General features: G+C 34.1%; 1 protein-coding gene across 1 annotated transcript; it reads right to left on the bottom strand.

Annotated features, from left to right (window-relative positions):
* Positions 1 to 60: 60 nt before the first annotated feature.
* LOC133185709 (ficolin-1-like) lies at positions 61 to 15,444 on the bottom strand. Its single transcript, XM_061321009.1, has 4 exons — positions 15,344 to 15,444; positions 15,075 to 15,171; positions 11,978 to 12,142; positions 61 to 308 (listed from the first exon to the last, which is right to left on the bottom strand). The coding sequence occupies exons 1-4, from the start codon at positions 15,392 to 15,394 to the stop codon at positions 61 to 63; spliced, it is 561 nt and encodes a 186-aa protein (XP_061176993.1). The 5' UTR covers positions 15,395 to 15,444.
* Positions 15,445 to 16,163: the final 719 nt, after the last annotated feature.

The following is a 16,163-nucleotide window of genomic DNA, read 5'->3' as shown; positions in this document are numbered from 1 at the left end:
TGAACTATTAATTTTATTATCAGCATTCTTGTCAGGACTGAATACGCATTTTTAAACGATTTAGTTTTTGTATCTGATCATCATTACAGTCTGTTTTAATGCTTCAGTTTGTTTCCAGTGATACCATACCGGGTATTTACCACCAGTCAGAGCAGACTGTGCATACTCTCCATTAAGGTTGGAGTTGTAACAGGACTTGTACCACCAGGCTCCGTGAATTATTGTAGCACAGTTATCACTACTAACGTCATTGTCCTGATCTTTAGTGCTGAATTTACTACCATTGTGAGGATAAGTCAAACTGTCACCTGTTAAAGAGTATTGATAACAAAATTTATTCCTATCAATAACACAGAAAGAAAAAAAACATCATGATCAACAATGATATGCACTGTATATCTAACTAGTAACACTCTCCTAGATATTAGGAAAAATCCCAAGTCATTTTTTAGAAACATACGTCATATACAGTGTATATACAAATCTTTTAAGTTGTGATTCCTTTTCATTTAAAAATATTTCAGAATAAGATTTGTATCAAAATATGTTATGTAAAATTATTTCATGTACAAATGTATAAAATTATACTTCTATATTGAAATAAGTTTATAATTTATTGTCAAATACTAAGTATTTACACTGTATTTAAGGAATCACTGTCTAGTTTGTTGGTTATCCTACGTCATTACATGTAACGACAGTTGGAAACATGGGATAATTTGCAAAACGGGTGAAACCTGCATGAATTATTCCACGTTTTCAATTGTTGTTAATGTCCTTCGCAAACTCAAAACCCATATATAGAAGTGAGATACACGAGACATTCTATGTTAATTTATATAGTCCCCACCCACTGGCGTCAAACACAAGCACAGCCGGAAATCATCGTCTATAGAGCAAAAAATACAATGCTTTACATCTTTTTTGTTGAATGAAGCCAAATATAAGCACAAATAGAATGTACCATTATTCTGGCAGTTTGTGCCGTTTAAATGCTATTTGTGATGTTTGGATCTAATATTCGGTATTTGATCCAGTTTTCAACAACAATTAAAAAACAAGAGGCCCATGGGCCACAACGTTCACCTGAGTAACGTTTGCCGTCTGTTCTTCACCAGAATACTTACTGTAGCCCCACCTTACCCCTGGGGGGTCATGGCTTGAACGATTAGGAATCTACTCTACCTCAGATTGATTTCACATAAGTTTCAGCTTTTTTGGTCAAGTGATTCTTAAGAAGAAGATTTTTAAAGATTTTTCCTATACATTTCAATGTAAAATTTAGATTTTTTATTGTTGCCCTACCTTACCCCGTGGGGTCATGGTTTGAACAATCTAGAATCCACTCTAAATAGGGAAGCTTCAACGTAAGTTTCAGCTTTTCTAGCCCAGTGGTTCTTGAGATGAAGATATTTAAGGATTTTTTTCTATATATTTCAATCTAAAACTTTGATTTCCTATTGTGGCTCCACCCTACCCCCGGGGGTCATTTTATTGAATAATCTCAAATTTATACTATCCCAGGATGTCTTTTCTTTATTGTATTTCCTTGTAGGGGGACTTGCCCCTTTATTTAAATAACTTTAACTCCCGTTCCCCAATGGATACTTTTTACCAACTTTGGCTAAAATTGTCCCAGTGGTTCTTGAGAAAAAGAGGAAAATATGAAAAGTTTACAGACGGACTGCCGACGGACAACAGGTGATCAGAAAAGCTCACTTGAGCTTTCAGTTCAGGTGAGCTAAAATGGTTTGTGTGTAGAAGAAAACTGCTGATAAATTCATGTATTCGTTGTTTACAACATAAGTGGTATTTTCATGTGCATTGGATGATGAAGGCTGTGTGTATTGGGTATTGTATAAGAGGACAACATTAAAAAATAATGGGAAATGATATCATACATTGTCTGGAAAAATGTAATTATCTTGGTATTCTACTCAGTAAAAGGTGCAAAATTTCAGATAGGATAACCTCTGCATGCCAAAAAGGGAGTAAGCGTATTTCGCACTTAATATGATAAACCCATTAACACTCTCGCATCTATACAAATCATTTGTCTAACCTTTGGTACTTTGTGGCAAAAAATTATGGAAAAACAAGTCCGCAAGTGATTCCACCGATTGAATGTTTTCCAACATTTAGTGGTCAAAAATGCCGAACATCTCCACTTTAAGAACAAGATCTGTCAGCTGTGAAAACCTTTTTAAAATTCTTACAGTACAAGCTGAGATTGCTACAAGGAAGCAGCTATTTCTTTGTCAAATCTTCTAAAAAAATGTTTGTCATACTTTGAGGGAATCACTCATTAACAGCTAGGTATTATTCTGGATATTTTCATCTCTTTTGCATTTATAACTATTGTGAATATATGAGAGAATGGCTTTTGATGGGTTTATTTCTATCAAAATCAGCTTGGAAATGAACTGTAATATCTGCAACTTTTCAACAAAATAAGCTACAGAAAGAGATACTCTTAGTTCAGGTGATCTAGGATTCGATGGTTTATGTAACATATTTCAGCATGATAACCCGATGTTGTTCTTGCAACTACCTTCTATCAAATTGGTCTCGGAAACTCCAAGAGACAATACTGATTTTTTCCCTCTGAGGTGCTATACTACAGTATATGTTGATCTCTTTAAACATGCCGTGTCATATTTGTCTTACATAATCGATGGTGGGAGGAATTAACCAAATATTCTATTCGCCTGTGTGCCGAACTGAATGTACCCTACACGATGAGGAACTGTACCTGATTTTGCTAGGCCGTAAGCCGAACACCATTCTTTCCATTCACGGAACATACAGCTCCGTAACTTTCGTCTTATTCTCAGTGTCTGGGTTTACGTTAAGCATGATAGTGCAATCTTGTGAGTGGCGGATGCTCCCAAAGCCTTTTTCCTTTCAGACTCCCATTATTTATTTTAATAAATTTTCGTGATAACACCTAGATATAAATATTTAACTTTAAACTTGATCCTCAGTTAGTGGTTTCAATCTTTGTAAGTATATCATATTCTATATATGTATCCATGCTTTTCACTTTTGTGTGTACATGTATATGTGTTATTACTTGGGAAATAAAGTATAAATGAATGAACACGAAAATGCAGTAATAAATAGATCGACTTTTGCACACAGGAGCAGATTTGCTCATGAGTAAATATATTAATAAGTAAATAGAGTAATAGACAATTAAATAGTTCTTATCCTCTGGTATTAAGAACAATATGCTTTTATTTATATAGAGAAAATGCAACAACACTAAAGTTAATTATTTATTTGTATGTGGCGAGTATTGTCGTGGCAATATTCGTGGGTCGCCGAACAAATCAACACAACATTGGCAGACCCACTTGAGCATCAACAACAAATCAATCAATCATCAAATTCAGCAATTACATAAAATGGGCCATCCCGGGTAATCCGCGGACAGTTACTTAATCTTTACTTCACACACAACCTACAATAATCATCTCAATACAAAATGCAGTTATTATAAAAGTTATCAAACCCAGTCACAAACAATGCAGTTCCCATCAGCACAAAATTTTGACTCAGTGTTAACCATTATTCAACTTATTTCACATTAATAATACTTAGTTTAGATATCAGTTGACTTTAGTGTGCGCATATGCCACGACGCTCAGGAATGGATCTTTTCCTCCTTAGGATTCCTTATTGCCATTGCCTCTCGGACATCGTCTTGATTGTACCAGTTCATCCACATCAATAAGGCTATGACAATTTTCCTACAAATTAAACCAAAAGAGCAGTATCTATTGCCTAAACAAAATAAATTCTAAACTACTAACCTATTTTTATCTCAAATGAACTTCAGAAGTTGCAAAATTTTTTTAAAATCAAAAACTTCAAATACATTTATTAGCCTACACCTAACAGAATGGGATGGGTGGGTGGGCAATAACAATTTTTTACCAGTCGATTACTTGTATTTTTACCAATTTATGCTCTTGATAGATCTGCGTCTGTTCACCATTCAGCAACCAGATTTAAAAGGGAGCCCGAACCCGATGTTAATTATGGAATCTCTGTACATCATTCATCAAATCCGACTTCTTTCCTCATAAAATAAATGCATCTATTTTTGATAATTAAATAGATGCTATTATTTATATAGAGAAAATGCAACAACACTAAAGTTAATTATTTATTTGTATGTGGCGAGTATTGTCGTGGCAATATTCGTGGGTCGCCGAACAAATCAACACAACATTGGCAGACCCACTTGAGCATCAACAACAAATCAATCAATCATCAAATTCAGCAGTTACATAAAATGGACCATCCCGGGTAATCCGCGGACAGTTACTTAATCTTTACTTCACACACAACCTACAATAATCATCTCAATACAAAATGCAGTTATTATAAAAGTTATCAAACCCAGTCACAAACAATGCAGTTCCCATCAGCACAAAATTTTGACTCAGTGTTAACCATTATTCAACTTATTTCACATTAATAATACTTAGTTTAGATATCAGTTGACTTTAGTGTGCGCATACGCCAAATGGCTGCAAACAAGTCAAAGTTTGCAGTCACCCCACAAGGGAGCACCAAGTCAACTGACCCACGACAATACTCTACCCTCTTAGTTATTTCCTTCTGGATAGACTGTTCCTAATTTTAGCTGGAAGTATTCTAGCCCCCCCCCCCCCCCCGAATTGTGTTAAGAAATACAGAATTTCCCATGTCAGAAAGGTGAACACCATCTTTTAACAAAAAAGGGAAATATATCCCGCAGGAGTTCTGGATATTTTATATAACAACCTCCCAAACTAAGGACATGTTTAGCGATAGCTCTATTGAAACGAACACGGGCTCTTTCCATTGCCTGATCATTTTGGGAGTACCTCCATTCTAACCTAGGAAGGACCTGAGATCATATAAATTTGGAATTTGGGAAGTGATGTACCAAGGCTTTCAAGTCATTTTTTGATTCGTGTATTAGTTTACACAGATTTTTATCCCTCCTACCTAAATCATTTCCTCCACAATGAATCAGAATAAACTGTGGTGGCATTTCTATTCGCTTCAAACAAAACAATTTCATTTTTAAGTCAGTAATCTTTAGCCCAGAGTATCCTTGCCACCATATTCTCAGTCCTATTCTTTCCAGCCCTAGATTCAAGCCTCCTGGTCGGTTACGTGCTGCCACAAATGCCCTCCGTATTATTGAAGAGCCTACACACCAAACTTGATATCTTTCTGTAATACTTAGTGGAGCTAAAATAGTGTCGATTTATATGTTAGAGGGTTAACCCCTTGTATTTACTATCTCAATATGCCATTAACAAATAATCCATTGCATATCAGACTTATTCTTTAACAAATTGAATTTACACCCATGAAATGTTTTTCATGACTTGCACACTGATAAACCTTTAGAAGAGTTTAACAAGCGGACATCGAATGTAAGACTTATACACTTGAGACTTCCATCTGCCTGCCTCCCTTATTATCTCTGAAGAACAACCCAATTCATATGCAGCAGTGGCTGCACCTATTCTAAAGGAATGTGCTTTAAATTTTCCCCCAACCCCTATAACTTTTAAAGCTTTTTCCAGAATTGCAGTAAACTGATATCTAGTGATAGGCTTTCCCCCAAAATGACAAAACAATTGCCCTTTGATTTTGGGTCTAACAGCCAAATATTTAGACATGCATCCCACAGGACATATTTTGTTGCCCACCCTTTGAATTCTTAGTGTAACACCTTTTCCATGTTGATCAGACTTTGATCGATGAATATTCAAGAGTAATGTCCTCTGGTCAGGTTCAATTTTGATATCAGAAACCTGAACAATGCTATGTACATCATTTCCTGTTGACAAAGCAAATTCTCCCACCCGTAGAAAACCAAAAAAGGCTAATGTAAATGCAGCATTAAAAAGGTTTGATTCATAAGTATTATAACATACTGTGGGCACAACTTGCACAATTTTTGATAATAATGTGGGTTTAATGGGTAATCTTGTGTCTCGAGGGCTCTTAATCCTTTTCATACCTTCCAATAGCTTTATTACAATAAATTTTTTTGTTTCATCCTGAAGATTCTTTAACTTACACTGAAAACTGATGGCAGCAACATATGACCTAGCTGTTGAATATGAATAGCCTGAACATGACAAGAATGCCACAAACTGCACTATATGATTTAATGGTGGTGGCCAGATTTGTTCATAATTAAAAGAGTAACGAAACTTTTGAAATGATTCTAATCCAGTACTGTACGACAATTTTGTATTTGTGGACAAAGATGCCTCCAGTAATTTTTCTACTTCAAGCTGTAGATCATTCTCACAAATTCCTCTGGTATACTTTGTGGTGTCTCTTTTGCACTCGGTGCCAGGTCCCTGAAATGCCTCCACTGTTTACGAGAAATTGCATCTGCTATACTATTGAAAATACCTGGTATTGCTTAGCTTTAAAAATAACATTGTAATTCATTAATTTTAAAACAAAATATCTTGCTAAATCCATTGTCTTTTTTGATTTGGAGGTTTGCTTGTTAACAACACTAACCAGTGCATTGTTAACAATGTGAAAGAAAACTTTCTTGTTTTGAAGGCAATTGCCCCACATTTCTATTGATAATACAACAGGCATTTATTCTAAAAACTTTATATCTCTCATTATATCTTGATCTTTCCATTGCTCAGGCCATGCTAGAAAAGTCCAATTACCTTTAAAGTATGCACCACATCCCAAATTATTAGCTCCTGCACTATCAGTAAAAAATTCTAAGACATTGGAATTTGTCCACTCAGACTCGGGAAAATATGATACACCATTAAAATTTTGTAAGAACTTTAACCACATCTCCAAGTCGCTTTTCATGCCTGTTGAAATTCTAATAAAGTGATGAGGTTTTGACGCACCACTCATTGCATCATAAAATCTCCTATTAAATGCCCTGCTTGACCTAATTGCCCTACCAAAAAAATTAAGCATCCCTACTAAAGACTGTAAATCTCGAAGGGTAACCTTCTTTTTTCCTAACATGTCTTTAACCATATCTGTCAACATGATAACTTTGGGTTGTGGTATTCTTATAACCATTTCAATAGGGTAGAGTGGGGTAATTTCGACCACTTTTGCTGATTTGTGACTTTCAATCCACAAAACACGAATGTTTTCAAATGTACTAGCTTAAAAAAAAAGATTCAAAGTAAATTAAATGATTTTTTTCTTCTATTTTTCTGATTTAGGATTTAAAAATGCATAAAAAATAATGAAATGGTTTAAAAATAAGTAAGCATGTTGCATGGGTTAATTTCGACCGGACTTGGGGTAATTTCGACCACAACAAACATCAAAAAGAAAGATAACTCTTGCAATGCAAGTAAACTCTACCTGTCGCATTTAAAAAAAAATATGGTCCGAGAATTATTTAGAAAATACGTCTCTCTCTCTCTCTCTCTCTCTCAATAAAAAGATTAAAATGGATAAGTACTAGTATCCATACAGTAAAGAAATGGGTTCGGTTACTCAAGCTTTTCAATGCTGCCTTATAGACATCTTAATTCTTACTCTATTCTAAATTCTACATTTTAATTCGCTAACTCTGTATTTTAAAATGGTGTTATATAGTTATGCAAATAGATAAAATTTTCTCAGATTCCACAAATAATTTCTTTGTTATGATTTTTAAATTGTACAACCCAAAAGGGACTTTATTTAATATCGTCTTTTCACAACAGATTCATTCAAATTGAATATACATGTATATGTATAAGGTTTGAGCATAGCATTAGAATTGCGTATATTTTTCTTCACTAATTTTTATCATATACAAATTCATTTGGAATGCGTTGTATTACGTATTTTACGTGTTAACTTCATTGTTAAAAGAGATAGATCCTGAGAAATTCGATCAAGTCCCTCATATAAAACGAGATTTACAGAAGCAAAGTCCTCTGAAATCCTCCTCCTCCACCCCCCCCCCCCCAAAAAAAAATCATTAATTTCGTAACATCATAGTGGGTTTTTTTTGTTTGTTTCAAGATTGTTGCAGCTCTTTTGATGTGTTGTTCTAATATTTTGGGTACTATTTGGATTTGTGTACCTGGACTGTGTGATACGATCTTAATACATGTACGGCTGGTTCGTTGGTTTTCGATAGCCTCAAAGTCTTGTCCGTCAAACGCATTTGTAATAATAAAAAAAATTACAAAAACCTGATTTTTTTAAATATATTTAATAATATTGCATGCATCCTCTCTTTTGTTAATTTGACGGGTTTAGAATCTTTTGGATTGCTCTCGTCATGTGTTATTTCATAGTCAGTGCCGACTCCGTGTTCTCTCGCACGTCGATCAGTGATGCACCCTTGTGAACGACCCGACGATATATATAGCTAGGCATGCATATGTTAATTAATCGTACATATTTTTTTAATATAAAAGGTTATATGTAGATAATACATAATATTGTACATATACAGTATAATTAATTTCATTTTGAAGATCTAACTCTGCATTGCATTAAACAGCTGTTAAAGACAACATGCACATATTTCAGAATAAGTGATCGAATTTGCCCCGCGTCCTTAAAATCAGTAGGGGTAATTTCGACCAAAATCAAATGGACGTTTCTTGTGCATTTTGAGAGAAATCCAATATAAATTTGTAAAATTATGCAACTTAAAGATACTCCAAGAAAAAATAAAACAATTTTAATTTAATTCGTGCTGTAGACTGTTGAACAAGGTTAAATTTAAAAAGAGGTTGTACGAGTTGTCTCTCTTGCATTTCCTTGATCAAATCAAGAGCACTGAAGACGGGGATTTCGAACGTCAAACTGGAGACATAAATAATAGTAAAAATATTATTTATATCTCTGATCAAACCATATTTGCGATGAATAATTATATTAGGAAACACAATATGAGGAATAGTTTTCTTCAATTCCAAATAAATTAAACTTGTCTCAATACTTCCGTAGATCTTTGTGTGGTGCTGTCTTCCTGTGGTGGAAATTAAACGGTGGTCGAAATTACCCTGACTTACCCTAGTGTCAATTTCTAATCCTAAATATGTAATTCTTGTAGTAGGGCCTGCAGTTTTATCCTCAGCTAAAGGGACACCAATGTCAGTCGTAATACTTTTGAAATTTTCCATAAGCCGAATACACTCTGACGTTCCCCCTTTTCCAGCAAAAATAAAGTCATCTAAGTAGTGATCTAAAGTCTCTAAACCAGTTTGAAATTTTGTTAACCAATGAAGGAATGTTGCAAATGTCTCCCATATCTTACAACTTATTGCACAGCCCATTGGTAAACATTTGTCTATGTAATAAAGCCCATCTACCGAGAACCCTAACAAATCAAAATCATCTGGATATATTGGTATTAATCTAAAAGCACTCTTAACATCAACTTTCGCTAAAAGAGCCCCTTTCCCTAACCCACAAATCATGTCTACCACCTTGTCAAATGACGAATAATTTACTGTACATAGCTCTGGATCAATGAAATCATTTATACTATTTGATTCTGGGTATGACAAATGAGTAATCATTCTCCAACCCCCATCAGATTTTGGAATAATACCAACTGGTGACAAATGAAGATTTGATATAGGAAGTTGACTAAATGGTCCTAATACCCGACCTAACCCTATTTCTTTTTGTATTTTTTCCATCAACTCGACGTGGTGATGCTGCGCTGATAGCAAGTTTTTAGAAGACACATGAACCCTTGGCCCCGAGTACTGGAGTTTAAAACCATTTAAAAATCCATCCTTTAAAAATTGGGCTATATTTTGATCTGGATAATCGTTTAAATATTTCAATAATTGATCCACTTTAATAGGTGTTTTTCCTAGGTCCCATATTTTTCTGTGGTCTATATTGTTGGGGTCTTGTACTACTACTGGCACCTGGGGCTCGAAAGGGGGGTTGAAATCTGGGTATTCCAGGGGAAGGAAAGTGACCACTATGCTGGTTGTAACCCGGATACGATTCCCCTTTTAGCGATTGAAATTGGGCTATATTTACTTGTTTCAAAGGACATGCGGAGATGGGGTGACCATTGTTACATTTAATGCACAAATGCAGATACCCACATCCCTGTTTGTTACAGAAGCCCCTGTAGTTAAAGTTAAAACATTTGTTGTGCAATATTTGCCCAGGTGAGGATTGGGTTGAGATGGCCTGTGGCGATGGGGCATGCATGAACATAAGCCAAAGTTCAGGATCTATAGCTGCCCAGGAAATTGATGGGTTAACACTTCGTCTTAATCTGAACTGTTCATCATACTTTTTCCATCCCATACCCATCCCTCTTGCAGCCCCTAACCTAATGTCGTGCATGTATTTAAACAGACCCTGCACTTCATCTTGATGGGCTGAAGCATAAATGCTACTATAAATCAAAAAAGCATCAGTCCATTTTTCACTTGTGTTAATATTAATTTTAGCTTTTGAACTTTCTTTGGTAACAAGCTCTCCTTTTTCATTGAAGTAAATTTTCTTCTCAGATGCTTCAGTAATAGATGTATTGTCCAATAATAAACTTATATCAACATATTTAGAATTGACAATTTTATCTTTGATGTTCTGAAAAACATTGGACGACAACAAATTGTTGACAGACTCAACCATGTACGGTGCTTCATAATCAAGCACCACATTGTCACTCAGACTACCTGATATCTCTGCGGTACTAGTTAGGCCATCCTGCAGACTTTTTGTTGCTGTACTTTGTGGTTCAGCCTGGGGCAGATCTCTGGGCTTTTCCTTACTAGCTGTGCGCTTTCTCTTTGAAGTGCCTCTTGTCGAAGTCTGTGCAGTGGTTAATGCATCTTCACCTGCCGTCCTTCCTGTTCCACTAGACTCAGGAGGGGGGTTTACTGACCTTGGATTCCCTTCAGTAGCACCAACCCTCACTGTTGTATTGCGTTTTCTTTTTGGCATTTCTCATGCAACATAAAAACTTACCAATTTATCACAAATTTAAACAGAATATATCCATATTTCTCGGATATGGATTGCGTCACCCAATTTCATACATTTCAATAACTAAATATTTCCAGAAATAAAATTAATCATAACTTCCGTGATATTCTTGATAAAAGATTACAAAATCAGTAGTTTTATATAATTTCTGAGGCACCTATTTTATCACGCTACCATATGCATATGCTTATGCAGCAGACTACAATCCAAGACCATCGTTCATTTAAATATCAAAATTATTTTCAATAGATGATAAACTTGTATGAAATGTTATATAAAGTTGCAATATCAGTTACAATAACAATTTTTTACCAGTCGATTACTTGTATTTTTACCAATTTATGCTCTTGATAGATCTGCGTCTGTTCACCATTCAGCAACCAGATTTAAAAGGGAGCCCGAACCCGATGTTAATTATGGAATCTCTGTACATCATTCATCAAACCCGACTTCTTTTCTCATAAAATAAATGCATCTATTTTTGATAATTAAATAGATGCTAATATTTGTCAAAAGATATTTATTTGTTATTAATACTTCTTATCAGTTTAAAAATTCACACTTAAATGTGTATTATTTGTTTACTTTTCTGTTACTGTTACGCCACATTTGCAAGCACCATAGCATTACGTAACAATGCGTCGCCCGCGTGTCGCAGTGGTCAGAGCGTTTGCTTTAGAGTCGCAGTGTAAGGAGTTGATCCTTACATTGCGGGTTCGAATTCCATTGCGGGATGTAGAGGCCGGTCCGTCGGATGAGACCGTATAAACCGAGGTCCCATGTCGCAGTAGGTGCTGGCACGGAAAAGATCCCTCACTGCTCAATGGCCCAGAGTGCCAAGTATAGGTTAAAATTTGCAGCCCTCCACCGGCAAATTGTGGCGTCTCCAAATGAGTGAAAAATTCTCGAGAGGGACGTTAAACAACAAACAAACAAACAAAAAATGTAACAATGCTGGGTATGTAAAATTATATATATTTAAAATAAACCCTACCTGCCGTTCCTGAATATCCCGACACAGTGAGTTTGTATTTTTTGTTCTCGTCCCCGACATAAAATGTGGAGTACTGAGCGTATGCTTCGTCACCATTAAATCTTTGAAGGGAAACCCGTAGTTCCTGGTCCTTGTTCTTCGTCAACTCATAGATTGCGTCATTTCCTTTTAAAGAAATATCTTAACTCTTATATTGTTTTATTGCAATAACTTGCTCATGTAATGTAAATTTGAAAAGCATGTTTGAAAATAAGGTCTTCGTCATTAAGAAATTTCATTTTTAAAGTCGTCAAATTTTAAAATTAGTTGATACGTAAAGCACTTCTTAAGTACAGTACTTATTACAGGTACCACATGAAAAAATTATATTCTTTTGTACATGTCTGTTTTAAGCTATTTTTACGTTTGTATGTGAAACGAGAAAACTTTACGTTGTACACAAATTCATAATCTTCTGTTAACAGAAATACTTTCATTATATTAGAAAAAAGTTTCTAAATTCTGCTCTAATCGAGAGATAGAATAAATCTCTTTTGCTTTCAGAAAAGTGAAATCTTTAATTTTTTGAGTTAATTTTCATTGTTTTCCTGATTTGAAGACACCCAATAAACTCGTATTTTTCAAATGATAGAGAAAGGTTTAAAATGAGTGCACTGGTATTGAGCAATACTGTGTGAAATGTAGGGGGAGAGTATTTTTGAAAACCTCATGACAGCATGTTCTTGACGTTACAATGTTGTTGAGTTAAATAACATGACTTGTGTTAAATCACATGAAATGAAATTTCACATATCAACAAAATAAATATTTTTACATTTGATAATGTGCTCATTTTCAATTTCTTAAAGATAGTATTACGTAAATTGGCATAGTCTGCAAACTTTCCGAACAACCTTCATATATATAATCTTCCTAACGCTTTTTATGTTTTGAGGGGAATACATACTTTTATAGTGAAATATCTTTAATTTTGTCCCAAGAAAGAAAAGGTTTCATGCATGTAATTTCGTTTTCAAAAAAATAAAGCGGCGTTTTTTTTTTTTTCATTTTTAAGTACAAATAAATTACATGCGCGGATCTATGATTATTTTTACCAGGACAGAGAGTGTTTATGGGGTGTTCATTCACTCCATTCGATTAAACATATTCAAAATATTTGACAGGTCAAAACCTATCAAGCTTAAACAGTCTGTGTAGTCATTTTTGAACTTTAAAAATCCAATGAAGTCAGCCCCCACCCACCCCCATCCCCCTTTGATTCCGCACATGCTTTATGAATAGGTGGACCTAGTGGTTTATAGAGAGAATATAGCGTTCATATTTGTTGAAAGACTTTGTTACGAGTGTCCCTAAACAGTATGTCAACGGCAAAATGGGTAAAATTTAAGCCCAGTTTTATGTCATTTAGCAAAACAGATAGAGTATATTATTTTCGTGAGCTAGGAAGATTTTGGTTGTCTTTAACGTACGTCGCGAGTTTGCTGTTTAAAAATTTAAAAAGATGAAATTTATACAATTTGGAGTCTTTTTAGACTCTTATTTTTATATAAATAAAACTAATGGAAATAAAAAGATTATTTATCCGCGTAACATATGAACGTATATGAATAAGTTTAATAGGGAAATTCTAGAGGTGTACTTTCATTGCTAAATATTTTTTTCTATTATGATATAGGTAATATAGGATTAGTTCATGTTTATTTTCAGTGCTACACTATACTTTTCTGAGTTTGAAAAAAAGCTAACATGAAGAGACATTTGTTTTTGACATGAACTCATTTCAAATCTACTGTGTATTAAATGACCAAATAGACAGATTCATTATCCCCATACCAAAAATTATTGACATTTTAAAAATTCTAAAAAAAAAAAAAAAAAGGGGGGGGGATTGGGGTTCTGAGAATCCCCATCTGATTTCTACAACTACTATAATATACTGTAGCACAATACAACTTTCCATCTTTTTGGTCCAGTGGTTCTTGAGAAGATCTTTAAAACTTTTTTATCAAATGATTAACTTTGATTCGCTATAATGTCCCACATCCATGGGGCCATGATTTAAACAATTCAGAATCTTTACTACCTCATAAAGCTTTCATATAAATTTCACCTTTTCTAGCCCAATGGTTTAAAAGCTTTTAAAAGGCGAAATACTACAATTTATTATATACCCAAGTGTGTATCACTCAATTTTACTGTAGGTTTCGTACGGTGTGATCCGACTTTCCGGATCACCACACTGTGGTTTTCTGAATCCATATCACCCCTCTCTGAAATTGATGACGTAGTACACAGAAACATGACGTTATTTTTCATGCGCATCAAAAGTTCCTTGACAATATGCTTTGTTTAATGGAAAAATCTTATATCATTGATCTCAAAAGTTTTTTTTAAAACTATATTTTGCTAGTTGTAAGGGGGGTATATAATAAATTTATCATTATAACAGTAACTTGATCCGAAGAGCCGTATCACGTCTCGTTGACAGGCGCGGATCATCAGATCAAACTCGACGCTTCGCGTCTCGTTTGATCTGATGATCCGCGCCTGTCAACTCGACGTGATACGACTCTCCGGATCAAGTTACTGTTATAATAATGTATATTTACTGTAGTAACTAAATTTATTATTGGATCCAATACATGTTTTTTTTTACTTTAGTTATTACTATAAACCTTTCAAATTGATACTTTGATTAATTGTAGAAAAAAACCTTTGATTTACTATTATGAATTTCTATGAAAACATACTTTTATTTCCTTTTTTTCTTTTTAAATCTCTTTTAGCATACATATGGTTCTTCGACTTTTTCCTTGATAAATATAATAGACTATGGTCTATCATAGTAAACTTCATCACTATAGTACTTATAATCTAAAGGTTAGTCTAGAAATAGTGTCAAAGTAATAATAATAATAAGATTAATACTATAGATATCTGATTCATCAAGAATATTTGTTATTTTGTAGCTGTTAATAATAATTGTTAAATAGAATAATCCCGATTATAATGTCCATACTTATCAAAAACTAAAACTTTTTGATTTTATACATTTAAAGAGACACCTTATAATCTAAATTATAAAAACTAATCTTACCAATCCAGTAGTTTTTAGAGGGATCCCCAAATCCCTGTTTATATTCTGACCACGTCCGGTAAAAATCTGTAGACCCGTCCTGTCTTCTTTGTATTGCCTGAAACATATAAGATGGTTGCCTCTTTATTTTTTTAATTTTTTTTTTTTTTTTTTGACGTAACGTAGGTTTAATGAAAAAAATTAATCGTTATGAAAATAGTAGAAAACATCTCTTTACAATTTAAAAAAAAAGGAATTGTTTGGTTAATCACGTGACTGGTTTATCTTACCGTCCACCCTCCCCCTTCCGTTGTCATGTCACAGTACACAAACTTTGTCATGGAGGCTATTTTTAATGGATAAATCCCATCTCTTCCTCTAAGACTCGGAAGTTTCCGTAAAATATCAGCGCAATAACTGTAGTCAGCTGTAAACACTAATAAAAATAATGCATGTTCATAATTTATAAGTATAGAAGACATGCCATTTACTATAAATTAGGCATTTAATATTAGGCCAGAAAATCAAGGATCTGGATTTTTTTATTGAGTATCCGTACAACAGAAAGTATGATGACTTCAAAACCCCATCCCACAGGTGCAGCGTTGAGAAAAGCTTTATTTGGAAGGTTAAAAAGCGGGAATTGTGTGTGTTTGTGAGGGGGTGTGTGTGCGTGTGTGATAATTATGTTTGTTCTAAAAGAAGCATGTACGTTATGTTCAGATTGTGATGCTATTTCAATAAATAATATATTTATACAAGTAAAGGTTAAAATATGTTAAGTGTATTTATATGCATGTTTTTGTTTTTATTGCAAATAAGAAATAAATTCATTTTCTTAAATGTTACCCTGGCAAAAACTATACACAAAGTTGATTTAATTCCATACCTCGGTATTTTTATATATGGCAAAAGGAAACTAAATTTTGTAATATTTATTACTCAATCCCTAGAGGGGCTTGAGTTACATGTATCTATAACGATGCTAGGTTATCGGTTTACTCAGTGTAAAAACACGAAAATATTTTATTTATGCAGATAAAAGCATTTCTAGTCATAAAAATGAAGCTTATATTGAAAATGTCTGTATATTCAAAGATATCTAGTGTT

The sequence above is a fragment of the Saccostrea echinata genome, unplaced genomic scaffold, assembly GCF_033153115.1.
Source record: "Saccostrea echinata isolate AGI-Se365-2 ecotype Australia unplaced genomic scaffold, CSIRO_AGI_Sech_v1 ptg000012l, whole genome shotgun sequence".
Classification (NCBI taxonomy): domain Eukaryota; kingdom Metazoa; phylum Mollusca; class Bivalvia; order Ostreida; family Ostreidae; genus Saccostrea; species Saccostrea echinata.
The sequence above is the reverse complement of the archived record's forward strand: the minus strand, read 5'-3'. Positions and strand labels throughout refer to the sequence as shown.